This window comes from Ammospiza caudacuta, chromosome 3 (assembly GCF_027887145.1).
Source record: "Ammospiza caudacuta isolate bAmmCau1 chromosome 3, bAmmCau1.pri, whole genome shotgun sequence".
NCBI classification, from domain to species: domain Eukaryota; kingdom Metazoa; phylum Chordata; class Aves; order Passeriformes; family Passerellidae; genus Ammospiza; species Ammospiza caudacuta.
Window position 1 is genome coordinate 94442190 of NC_080595.1, and position 12277 is coordinate 94454466.

The window sequence follows — 12277 nt, forward strand, 5'->3', positions numbered from 1 at the left end:
AATCAGATTCAGAGGCCCTGCTAGAGTTGGCTCTTTCAGACTGTTCAAAGCGGTTATATTTCTTATTTCCCAGGCTTCAGAAGAACTAAAAATAACCAAGTGAAAATCTGAAATGCAAAGCTAACATTCCCGCCAGTGCTAAGCAGATATGTTGTCAGGATCAACGAAGGATGTTACAGATCTGAAAAATTTTAATAAATCAGAATACTTAATTTTTCTCTGCAGAATTTTCTGGGTTTGATCTTTCCTAAGCCACCAAGAAATTTTTATAAAAATATTTACCTTGACTTTTTCTGAACAGAACACATGCAGTGTGTTTTCACACAAAGAGAAAAACTTACTACAAAACTCTCTATATGCAAAGGAGAATATTCAAGGCAGATGAGGGTTTACACTTCAAATGATCTCAGGTGGAAGCGACCCAAGTTATTTCTCCAGTCCCACAGAGTAGAAATTGTAAACATGCTGCCTGATGCCAAGAACTGAGAATTTTCACAGGCAAAGAGGGACCTACAGTCAGCACAGGGCAGCATCATTAGAGCAAATTAAAAGTGTGACAGTCATTGCACAATAATTTTCCCAGGACTTCACAAAAGCAACAGAAGGGATCTTGCTCCACTAGCTGGATTACAAAGTGGAGCAATGTTTTCCAACAAGTTTATAGAGAATCAGGAGAAGAAAGAAAAGGCAGTGTTAAACATTGGAAAATGCACTTTAATCTGAGAGAGTGATAAGCACCTTTAATTACTGACTGCAAACAATCACCCTCTTGAAAGAATTTTTAATTGCTTACAGTTGCTGGCGGTAGGAGAGTTTCCTCTATGATGATGAAGGATTTATTCCTGCAGCCAGTAATTACAGCAACTTTACACGCTTCCACAGAAACTGAAAACTTGGCAGTACAGGGCACAACATTAAGGCAATTAAACATTTACACAAATAAGCCAGAGGGAGGATCCATTTTCAAAAACCATGAGAAACAGTGCATGTCTGCTAACTTCCAGAAAACAGGAAATGGCCAGCAACAGCCCAGCTTCCAAACTCTCAACTTTGCGGCTCCCTTCAAAGGATGCAAGAAGAAACAAGATTTGTGACCAGTCTGAGTCTCTGGAATAATCTGAAACATGACACAGAATTTAGTTCTCAGCCCGTGGAGAAAATTCATGATGGAAAAAACCCTACAGTGAGACACTGAGTTCAGGCTACTGTAACTGAATCAACCAAAAATTCAACCCTTGGGATCTGAGGACTTGCTATCAGTGACGGAACAAAATGAGACCTGCAGCGAGCCAAAAGTGAAAGTATTAAAAATGCTCTTTTAAACTACAATTCTAGCTATGTGAACTATTTTATAAATAATCCTAATTTGACTACCACTTTCTCTCACATGGAATATGGTTCCACATGATTCTTTATGTTCTCTGTGCAATTTCTAATTATGGAAGGCTTTTCTTTTTTTGGATGTGCATACTGGAGAGGGCTTTTATTGTATCGTCACTTAAGGAAGTGTCATCCCGGTGAGCATACACAGAGAATGCAATTTTAACTTCTTAGTCCACCACTGTTTGCTTTCTTTTGATTCAGTAGGAAACTGTTAACCCTTAAAAAAACATAACCAAGAATATGGTGAAATATTTATTACCATAATCTCGTATTTCACATATTTGTAGGCTCACAACTGAAATATTATCTGATGCAATGCTTCAGCCAAAGCGAATGTGGGAGAGGTTTTTGGTTTTTATTTGGTTTTTATTTGGTATCTTTTCTCCTATAGGCTTTTATGGATTATGCAAACTTGAAATTAGACAACAGAATAAAAGTGTGGATATTTTTTTCCTTTTAATTTTGCCATTTATCTTTGGAAATTACTATAATAAACCATGAAGCCTCATATTTTTGCTGTTTAGCAAAAAAACCCATATGTACTATGTGCACATATGCCACATATTTAAATGAAAAGCTAATGACTACAGCAGGAAAATCTGGTTTCATAGAAGCCAACAAAGGCTTCCCACCCATGTCAGCAGAGCCTGAAATTTACCTTATAATTTGGGGCTCTGTCCAGCAGGATCTATTCTAGCATTTGCACCCATCCTTCTGCCTTATTAGCACTGTTTACCAAATTGCCATGTTCCTGGCTGAAATTCATGGCTAGCCCCACTCTCCATTCTTTAAGTTCTGCTGTTAAGAGCTCTTGAGAAAATTGCTCCAACTGGATGGCATTAGAAGGAAATGAAAATCTTTTAAGTGGCTATTGTGCATTTTATTTGAATGCACTGGATGACATTTCAACACCAGGCAATGCCTCCTCTCCACCACAGTCATCAAGAGTGGTTTAGGTTTTTTTCTTTCCCATATGGGCACTGAGGTTTCCAACAGCATTGATCCCTCTGCACATTTTTCTATACTTTGTACAAGGCTCTTTGAACATATTTCAGCAAACAGAAAAGCTTCAATGTGCAACAGTTTTTAGCAGCTTGAAGGACTGAGCCCTTGATGTGATTATTTGATCATATATGAAGTAACTCTCATGATCAATGAATGATGTCACAGCTATCACTTTGAAGTTAATAGTAAAATTTGCATTGGCTTAAATCTGAGCAGGATCAAGGCATGAAGCATGACTGACATTCTTTTAATTAATTTCCATATTTCTTTTTTAATTCTCGTGCCTCACTCCATGCTTTTTCACGCCACAAGAGAAAAGAGTAAATGTTGGAAATTGATGTTTTCACCATCAGTGGGCTGTCGTGTGTAACAAATTGTTCTAGTATATTAGTTTATGTGGGCATTCTGTCCTTGATCAGCTCCCACATTTCCCACAGACAGCAGCAGAAGTTGCACATAAAGATGAAAAAAATACTTTGCAAATGGAAACATAATACTCCATCTGCAGACAATAGGCCTGACTGAAAGAAGTGCTGCAGCACCTTTAGCAAAGTAATTCCTATAGACTTGTGTGAAAAATACTGAGCCCATATTTCTTTGTTTCTTTGAATTTAAACTACAATTTATGCTAGCATTAAAAAATCTGGGATACATAAAGGCCATATTGGAAGCGCTGTCTTTATCTCTCAAGCTAACAGGAAATGAGAGGCAGTAATAGGACTTTAACTGGTTTCTCACTTGCAATGAGGATCCAACACTTGTTGAAGAAAACTTCCTTTCAAAATCTTTTCGTTCCAAGTCTGCTGAATAGAGAATCAAAACGTGTGTGTGTGTGTGTGTGTGTGTGTGTGTGTGTGTGTGAGAACAATGTCCATTTGTATTCTTAAGTGAACTTGTTTTATTTTGCCATTTACTAAATGCTGGCATAAAAATTCCTGAAGCAACGTGACTCTCACAACAAACACAACTGACAGACCCTCACTGGAGAGCACATGCAAGCACAGACTGCAATTGTTCTGTGGTTATTTGAGAGGCAGTGGTCAGGGAAACAGGGGTCATTAATTTCCCTGCGTGTTTTAAACATTTCCAGAGATGTGCTAAAATGCATTAAAAGCACAACGGCCGACATCTAAGGCTGAAAACATTAGGAAAACTTTAGAAAGGGATTTCTGTGAAAAAGGGAGAAGGGATGCTTTGAGTTTGACCCTTGCATTAGGGAATTAAACACACTTTTAACCCTTTTCTTGTTGCCTTTCCTGAAGATCAGTTGCCCGACTTCTGGAGAAGCGCTTGGGGCGGAGGCGGAAGGAAACCTGCTCCGACCGTGTGACTGCGGGGTCTTGGAGCAGCTGAGGGCCTCCAGTGCCCGCTGAGGTGGTGAGATGTGAGGCCAGGCTGGCTCCTGAACCCGGACATGGAAACCTCCCAATCCCAGGCTGGTTCCTGAGCGTTCGGACATGGAAACCTCTGAGCCCCAGGCTGGTTCCTGAGCGCTCGGACATGGAAACCTCTCAGCCCCAGGCTGGTTCCTGAACGCTCGGACATAGAAATCCTCCAAAGCCCAGGCTGGTTCCTGAACGCTCGGACACTGAAATGCCCCCAACCCCAGGCTGGTTCCTGAACGCTCGGACATTGAAATGCCCCCAGACCCAGGCTGGTTCCTGAACTCTTGGACCCATCCCCGTCCGCCCTGACCGCTCATGGACACCACCCCCGCCCGCCAGGGGGCGCCGTTCCGCAGGCCGGCCCTTTCCGCCAGTGCCCCCCGTCAATGGCGCCCGGGCTCGTCCCCGTCCCTGTCCCTGTCCCTGTCCCCGTCCCCTCGCGTGTCCCGCGGCGGACATGGCACCCCGGCCCGTCCCCTCCCGTCCCGCGTGGCCGCCCCGGTGCCGTGTGTCCTGCGGCGGAGCGGGCGGAGCCGAGGGAAGCGGGTGGATTTGGCGGAATCACGTGGCGCGGTCCCTGCTGGCGGGCGGGACGGTGGCCGGGAGGGTTTCCCGGGTAACGGCGCCGCCGGCGAGCGGGGCGGCCGTGGCTGCGCGGGGCCCGGCGCGGTGCAGGTACGGGCCCGGAGCCCGGGCAGCGCTCGGCTCCGAGCCGCGGCCAGTTCCCTCTCCCGCTGCTCCCCGGGGCGCCCGTCGGGCCTTGGAGCCGAGCCCTGCCCTGCGCCCCCGAGTCCCGCGCTGCCCTGCGCCCGCCGCGCGTGTGCTCCAGGGAAAGCCGGAGGAGGAGGAGGAAGAAGATCAGGTCGCGGCTGGGATGATTAAAAGGTTACGTGAAATGTGTTAGGCTGTTTAAGCTTCCCTCCATCCCCGTGGTTTAGCCATACCTCCTCAAAACTTCCACGTTTTGCGCAGTGTTGTAGCATATATCCCAGCAAGTGCCGCCTTTGTTTTGTGCACGAAGTCATTTGTGAGCCGCCAGGTCTGAAGATATGGCTGAAAAGTATATTTGCTAAGGTTAATGTTTGCCTGTGATCTTCTGTTACCGAAATTGTAAACATGTTTGTTGTTCTTTAAGTGACATATTTTTAGTTTTTATAAAAGATGTAATTAGGGGGTAGGCAGAAGAAGCCCGTCATTCTAATGTAGGAAAAAGTAAAGATAATGTCAGGAGAATCACTTGGTTTTTCTGGCAAGGCTAGAATTAAATATTCCCCACCTGCTGAAGTAGCTGGCACAGTTACTAAATTGCTAAAGCATCTTGCGTTTAACATCGAGTGTGCTTTGATGTGAAAGCACAAAAGGATGCTGAATTATGTGTGCCCTGAGAGGTAACGTTCTTAATCTCCTTACCATGTTTTCAGAGATATTGTCCAAATGCTTATATAACAATATCGTGCTGAATTCAACGCCTGGCCAGTCTGCTATAAAACTTCTTTTTTTTTAACTGCCAAAGCCAAGGTGTCGGGTGGTCTATGGATGGATAAGGAGTGAAAGCAGGAAACAGTTGTCACAACTCGCCTGTCAGAATCAATTTACTAGGTAGGTAACAGTCCTGTGTACTGAGTGGGCTCCATACTGGGAGAAGTTTTATTTAATGGTAAAAGCACTTTTGCAAATGTTTAGCCCTTTTATGTTTACATCACACTTCTCAGGCTGGAAGATGCTAGTGCAGTTTAATGCTGCCATACATCTGCAGTTTTGAAGGCAGCCATATGTGTTGAGCAGTGTGATACACAAAAGCTTTGCAGCCTTTTGGTTGTTGGGCATATTTTGTACCTGAGAAGTTGATGCAGACTTAGGGGAAGGAGAGGGGTGCAAATGTCATTGGCTTTCTCCATCAGGGCAGATCAAACCAAATGCCATTCCCTAACCTTAAAAAGATTTACATGTATTTATTGTTTACTAAATCCAAAGCACAGCAGAGATGATGAAACAAAACTAACAGTGCCAGATGTTCCCAGTGTTGGAAAAGAAGTGTAGAAATGAATTAAAAACCCTTAAAATGAAAATATTACTGCATTAGATTCTCGTTTGATTATTAACAAAATGCTTGGGTTGCTAAGAGAGCTGAGTTTTGAAGAAAAATGTAAAGATGATGAAGTTAATCAGATTTTATTTATCCGTCAAAGTTTAAATGCTGAAGCTGGTGTTTTGGAAATGAGTATTTTGCTTGTAAGGAATTTGGGTGATTTAGGTACGTTTGTGCTGGTTGTCTCATTCAGTAAATAGTTTTATAAGGGATGGGAGAATGGTGTTTGTCATCTCTCAAGTTATGGATTGGGGTTTTTTTTCTTATAGCTCTATTCAAGAAAATCATTAGGTTACATCAATTTCAGAATGCATTTAATTAACTTCAATTTAAATTTTAGTTTTTAGACTCAGTTGTTTGGAAGGAAAATCCAGCTGCAAATTATGGCTCATCGATTTTCAAAGGAAGAATTAGATGAGCAGTTTGAAGAGTTTCTGAAAGAGGTATGTTTGAGAGCAAGGTCACATGCCTATTCTCTATTAAAAATGGGGAAAATTGAGTATGGAAGAATATGAAATGTAAGATTCAGCTCTCCTTTTATCACATAATTAACATAGCTGTCTTATCTATGGGTCTTAATTGCTCTTAATTGCTAAGCTAAATTCATACTATTTTGCTGTATAGATATCAAGGGAAGAGTTTTGTAATTAAATAAATATTTTTGTCATTGCCTGGTTGTATCTTCAGAAAGAGCCCTTGGTTCTTGATTTTTGTTTCAGTTTTATTGTTGGTGCTACTTAGTACCAGAAGCTTCAAATTGATGTATAATTGGAAATGAGGTAAAAAAAAATCTGCCTGTATACAAACACAGGCTACATGTTTAAAATTTCTATATTTTTCTGTGCAGTGCTTACTCTCACTGAATTATATTTAAAAATTCTTGTATAAAATGAAGCGTGTTGTAGTGATTAGAAAATTTGAATTAGATTCCTTTAATTCCTCATGGTGCTTCATGGTTTTGAGTACTGGCAAAATCATGCAAGTCTGTGGGTTGTGGCTTAATCTAAGAATAATCAGACATGATCTAAATGCCCTGACTAGGTATGTTTTTTTCAATGCAGATAGACCTTTAATTTCAGAACTTGCCCTCTGGTCTGTCAGAACACGGTGTGGTAACCCTAAAACATAAATACTGCTACATAAGGCCTTCACTAGATTTTAATTCTGTATATAAGCAGAACTAGTGATGGCAGAGAATATTTGTGGAGTCTCTGTTATATGTAATGTATGCATGAATTATTTTTTTTTTTAAGTAGAGGCTGTGTTACAATTGAATGACTTGTGAAAAGTAATTTAATGATGTAACTAAGCACTCTTGAACTCACTGAAATTATTAATGTTAGTAAAATTAGAAAACTAGTCTTTGCATTTCCTTCAAAATTCTGTACTTACGGTTGTTACAGAGGGAGCTGCTTTGGTGAGGAGAAAAGAGTTTTATTCTTTTATTTGTTATGCACATCTTGCAAAACTCTGCATGTGATTGCTTCTAGTATTCCATTCCTCATTTGACACCCTCTTCTTCCCCCTCAGCTATTGCCGACATTGAGGATGCTCATAAAAAAAATTCATATAACTATTGAATTATTCTAAGTGGCATTTGGAATGTCCCAGAGAATGTAACTTTAACAATTCATGTCTTAATTTTTTTTATAATTTCAATCCAAAATTGTTTTCAAACTGCTAATCCAGTTATTAAAAATATGCACTGTGATTTTTGCTAGCTAGATACAGACCCAGATAACAATTATGTTCTCTTCTCTCTGTTATTTTTACACGGGCATCTTCTGCTATGCCCTTCTCCTTGCTTTTGTTTTTTATAAAAAGTGTTTGGCCTTTTAATACTAGAAAGATGAGAAACTGATGTGGTCCATTTCTTGAAACCTGTCTTAGGTGATGTTTGTGTTGAGAGTGTCGCAGCAGGTGGGGAATAATAAAATCTGTTTCTCAGTAGTTTGGGGCAGACTTAATATTGTTGAAGCAAATCTTTCAAAGAGGAAATGGAGCAGGATTTTTCCCTTTTAAATAACTCTTAATGAATCTATGTTTGGGGTGAGTGTATGTATGTATGTTTGTGATTAAAACATATGAAGTTAAAAGAAAGGCTGTATATACAGCTGGATCATGCAGGTCTAATAGGAGGATTAAACTAAGTCTTTTGGCATATACACAGAACTTTAAAAGCTATCAGTGGATTTTCTAGACTATTATTATACAGAAGGAAACACAAATGTGTAATAACAATGACTGCATGTAGGATAAATCCTTTAATTATTCCCTCTGCCTGGTCATGCCTATTCCCAGCCCCTTGCCAAGACACCCTGTTGTCATCCATACTTCTTCCCATAATCCTTCCTCCTCCACTGTCTGTGTTCCTTTCCATCCACTCCTCACCATCAGTATCTTGTTTTGGTGTGCTTCCCCCTGTTGTCAACTGGATTTCCCTTGAGCATCATCTGTCATACTGGTTTAGCTCCAGGTTTTCAGTGTTTGCTGTGACATTCTCTTGGGATGTGCTATTGTGAGGAAGTCTTTCTAATACACAGTGCTTCAATTAATTGAATTAATTGCCCTTTTTTGATGACTCAATGCAATGTTGTGAAAAAGCTGTTGTCTGCTTCTAGTATTTTCAGTTGACCGTTGTTCTACTTGATATTCATGGATACTTGAGAAGGAAGACTTTCAAAAGGAAGGCTATACCATCCTTATTAGAATATCTGTAGAATTGTATCTGGAAGAGAAACACTGCACATTAAGCCACGTTAGAGAAGCATTTTAACTTTTTATTAAAAGATCAAATAGATTAACATATCTTTGTATAATAAAAGCATATTTTGGAGTAGACTTATATAATTGAAAAATACTGGTTTCATGGATTAATTAGGACAACTGGTCATGAAAGTCCGAGTAGTTTAGATCAAATTCTGTATTACCCATCTTTTTTAAGTTCTTTCACATGCAGAGGAGGTGGTAAGCTGATGATGTGCGTTGTAGTTGTTCTGGTTCTTAAAACTGCCTCTTTAGGCTTTTATCAATGTTGAGATTAAACAACTGACACTTTTTGTGTGTCTGTGTTCCTGAAAGGCTGAGAGGCTGTCTTATGGAGGAGGGGAAAGAACAAATTGGTGCCACTTACTGGTGCAGAGAAGTCATTACGAGTCCAAAATGTTGATTGATGATTGACTGATTTACCTTTATTTCAAAGGAAGGAAAAAAAATCTGGAAGTTTTGCTGTTGAGACAACTGATATGTTGGGGAAAATACACCAATATTTTTGTGTCAGCGTTTCGCTCCCAGCTGCTGCACCTTTACTGTCTGCAGTTGACAAGATGGCTGGACATGGAAAGTTTCCAGAATTTGAGCACAGCCTGTGGGAGTTGCAGGTTCTTTAGTTACAATCCACTAAGGAGAGTGAGCATTCACTGAAGTTCTGCTTGCAGAGCAGAGGATCCTGTTAGTTGTAAAAGAAACAGCAAGTGATAACAGGGTTTGCTTGCATCAAGCACCTGTCAGTGCTTCCAGCTAGCAGGAGGCAGTCTGACCTTTGGGGACAATGGCACTAGTGCTTGTGTTGTGACTAGTGTCAGGAAATTGTTATTAGTGGGATATTTATTAGAAATCTAAAGCCTGTTTTGTTCAATGTCACAGAGCCAACTGAGAGAAATTGCAATACATCCTGTTGTCTAGCAGTTTCATAATTTATTAAAATTGTGGGTTTTTTAAAGTGCAAGGCTCAGAGCACTTCTTTCTTTCTAAGATGTATGACAGACATTTAGTTTTCTCTAGTGAAACTGAAAGCTCTAAAGATGTTCTTCATCAGAGATACTAAAAAGAATATTTTATTACAATTATTTTTCTTTAAATTATAGTTTTATATAATTGGCATTTGATATTTGAATGAAGAAGTTGAAATTTTAGTCATATAGTAAAAGTAGGCTTTTATGGCAGTGTTTTTAATGTAATAGTAGGCAGTAGATTGCAGAGGCTTGTTTTAATAAAACATACCCTTGTGTTTTCCATGTTAAGTATCCACAATCCTGTTGCCTCTAATACTGGGTTTATACTATCAGATTTTCTTATTTGTGACTATTACAAAAGCGAAGCTTTTGAAATTTTCTCATGTGATGCATTTCATATGTGAATTCTTTGTTTCTTACCATTTATGGCTTTTACTAACTCTGTGCACCATGTTCTCTAAGACATTTTAGGACAATTGGTTTTAACAGTTGTAGCTAAAAATTTAGATTAAAAGTATTCCATTCCCCTTAACCCCAGTTTGCTGCACAACGAATATGTAGAACATAAGGATGCAGTGCACCAGATTAATGAATATTTCCTTGTTGCGTGTGTGGATAGCTAATTGTGACTCTGAGCCTGCTGTAGGCCATAAAGAGCTTTATTAAAAGAAAGGAGCAGAGGTTAGTTGTCTTTTCCTTCCTGTTACTTATCAGTAACTTAAATTCATATGGTGTCCATACTCAGATTTTTTTTTCCATTGATTCAAGCCATCAGTCAAAATCAGCATGGATGACTAACACATATGAAAGTTTAATACATAGTTGGGTAGGAATGGCTCTGGCATTTCTATTACATTTCATGAATACAAAGTATAAAATTAATTTCTGAAGTCTGATTTGCTGGCAGCCAGAATGTTGCTAGTGCACATTTATTTTTAGAATTTTAATAATAATGTTCGCATACAAAGCAAGGATAAGATAAAATTGTTTCTGGTCTACTTCATTATCTTCAGGAATATAGTCAGAATTTTGGTTCTTACATGTCTTAACTAATTGAAAAAGAGCTGATTTTGCTGTTCATTTGAACTTAGTTTCTCTGAAGCGATCCACTTTTAATATATCCAAATTCTGGCAGTGGGATTATTAAAATATACAGTATTATTCCATACGAATATAGTTATTGTTCCTTAATCAGTTTTGTCATGCATATACAAGAATGGCAAACAGTGGGGAGTAATGAGAGGCATCTGGACTCAGAAGTCTAGAATTGAGTGGCTGAAACAATGTAAACATGTAAAAGATCTCTTTAATCTTGTATGCGTTTTATTCAGTCTCTTTCAGATGATTCACTTGGAAATTCAAAGAAAAAGTCCAGCATTCTTGAGAAATTGGGACAGCCCAGGAAAAAAGAAAAAAAGAAAAAGGATTCAATGCCCTGGTGGTTATCTGAGGAAGACTCGGATGATGGTGGTAAATTAAAAGTTTTGCAATGTTTTGGCCACAGGGGGTCAGGCTAGTCCTTTCTCATACTGCATGTTAGGCCTGGTTTGAGATTAAGCTGGTGCCACTCGTGTTTTAGAATGTTACAGTGCAAGTTTGTAAAGCATAAAAGTCAAATAGAATTGTATTTTTTAATGGTTTATATTCAAGTTGTATGCAAGCTGTTTGATGGGGTTTTTTTCTGTAGCTTTTGAATTAATCAAATTTGTAAAAAATAAGCACATTATAAATAGTAAAATAGTTAGAAAATATAACTTACAAACTCACAGAAATATTGGCATATGTGTTTTGTAGCCAACCTGTTCTTTATACTGACTTTTTGTAACTTTCTGTTTTCGAAACTGTAGTGGAAAAAGACCAGTTTGTATAAACATGCTAACTGCAATATTTGTAGTAGGTTGGAAAAGCACAAAGACAGAAAAACTTTTCAACATCAGCTGAATCCAAGATGTATGTCTTCAGTATTCCCAGCATTTCCCTTGCCAAGAACTGTGGCTCAAGGCGAAATGGGCTGTGATGACATGATTGCTGGCTCAGTATTGACACGGTCACATAGTTCTGGAAGAAAATACATAATTGTTTGCAAGCATTCCACCTCTATTTTTTTTTTTAATTTCTACATTGTCTTCTTGTCGGATAGTAAAACCTATAGTAGTGAGTTTCCACAGGATGTTTGTTCGCCCTCTTCTTCTTGTAGTAATTGGTGGTTTCTTAATTTTCATGATTTGTATTAATTGCAAGTGGACCCTAACAGAAAGTTACAAAAATCATTTTTTTCATCTGACAGAGTTAAAATACTGCTGATAGTCTCAGATTTTAAGACTATCTGTCAGTGTCATCTTAGTGAGGAGTCCAATCTTAGTCAGCAGTTGTGCCATTTAGGTTTAATCCTAATAGGTGCTACCTGGACTTCTTGTCTGTCTTGGCCTTTTAAGATGTTGATGTAAAACTCACATGGATATGAGAAAATTCTTATCAGTTGGTTATGAGATATGATGATTTCCTTACAGCTTTTCAGATAATGTAAGGATGGAGTGTTCTTGCTGGGTAATGTGAGAATTAAGAGGTTATCATGACCTCATTTTTCTACATACTCAAAGAAAATTTTGATTACTTTAAAAGCTCAGCATGTTTCCATGGTTTTTCTGAGATGCTTGAGGCAACCCAACTTTGATACTTAT

The 12277-nt window shown here is 39.1% G+C and overlaps 1 protein-coding gene across 1 annotated transcript in view; it reads left to right on the forward strand.

Moving 5' to 3' along the window:
- The first annotated feature begins 4826 nt into the window (after positions 1-4826).
- The window catches only part of CEP162 (centrosomal protein 162), a 42488-nt gene continuing 35037 nt past the window's right edge, over positions 4827-12277 (forward strand). The window contains exons 1-4 of the mRNA XM_058801246.1: positions 4827-4847; positions 5195-5372; positions 6203-6305; positions 10928-11066. Of these exons, the coding sequence (XP_058657229.1) occupies positions 6246-6305; positions 10928-11066 (199 nt within the window). The 5' untranslated portion in view covers positions 4827-4847; positions 5195-5372; positions 6203-6245. The remainder of the gene's footprint in view (positions 4848-5194; positions 5373-6202; positions 6306-10927; positions 11067-12277) is intronic.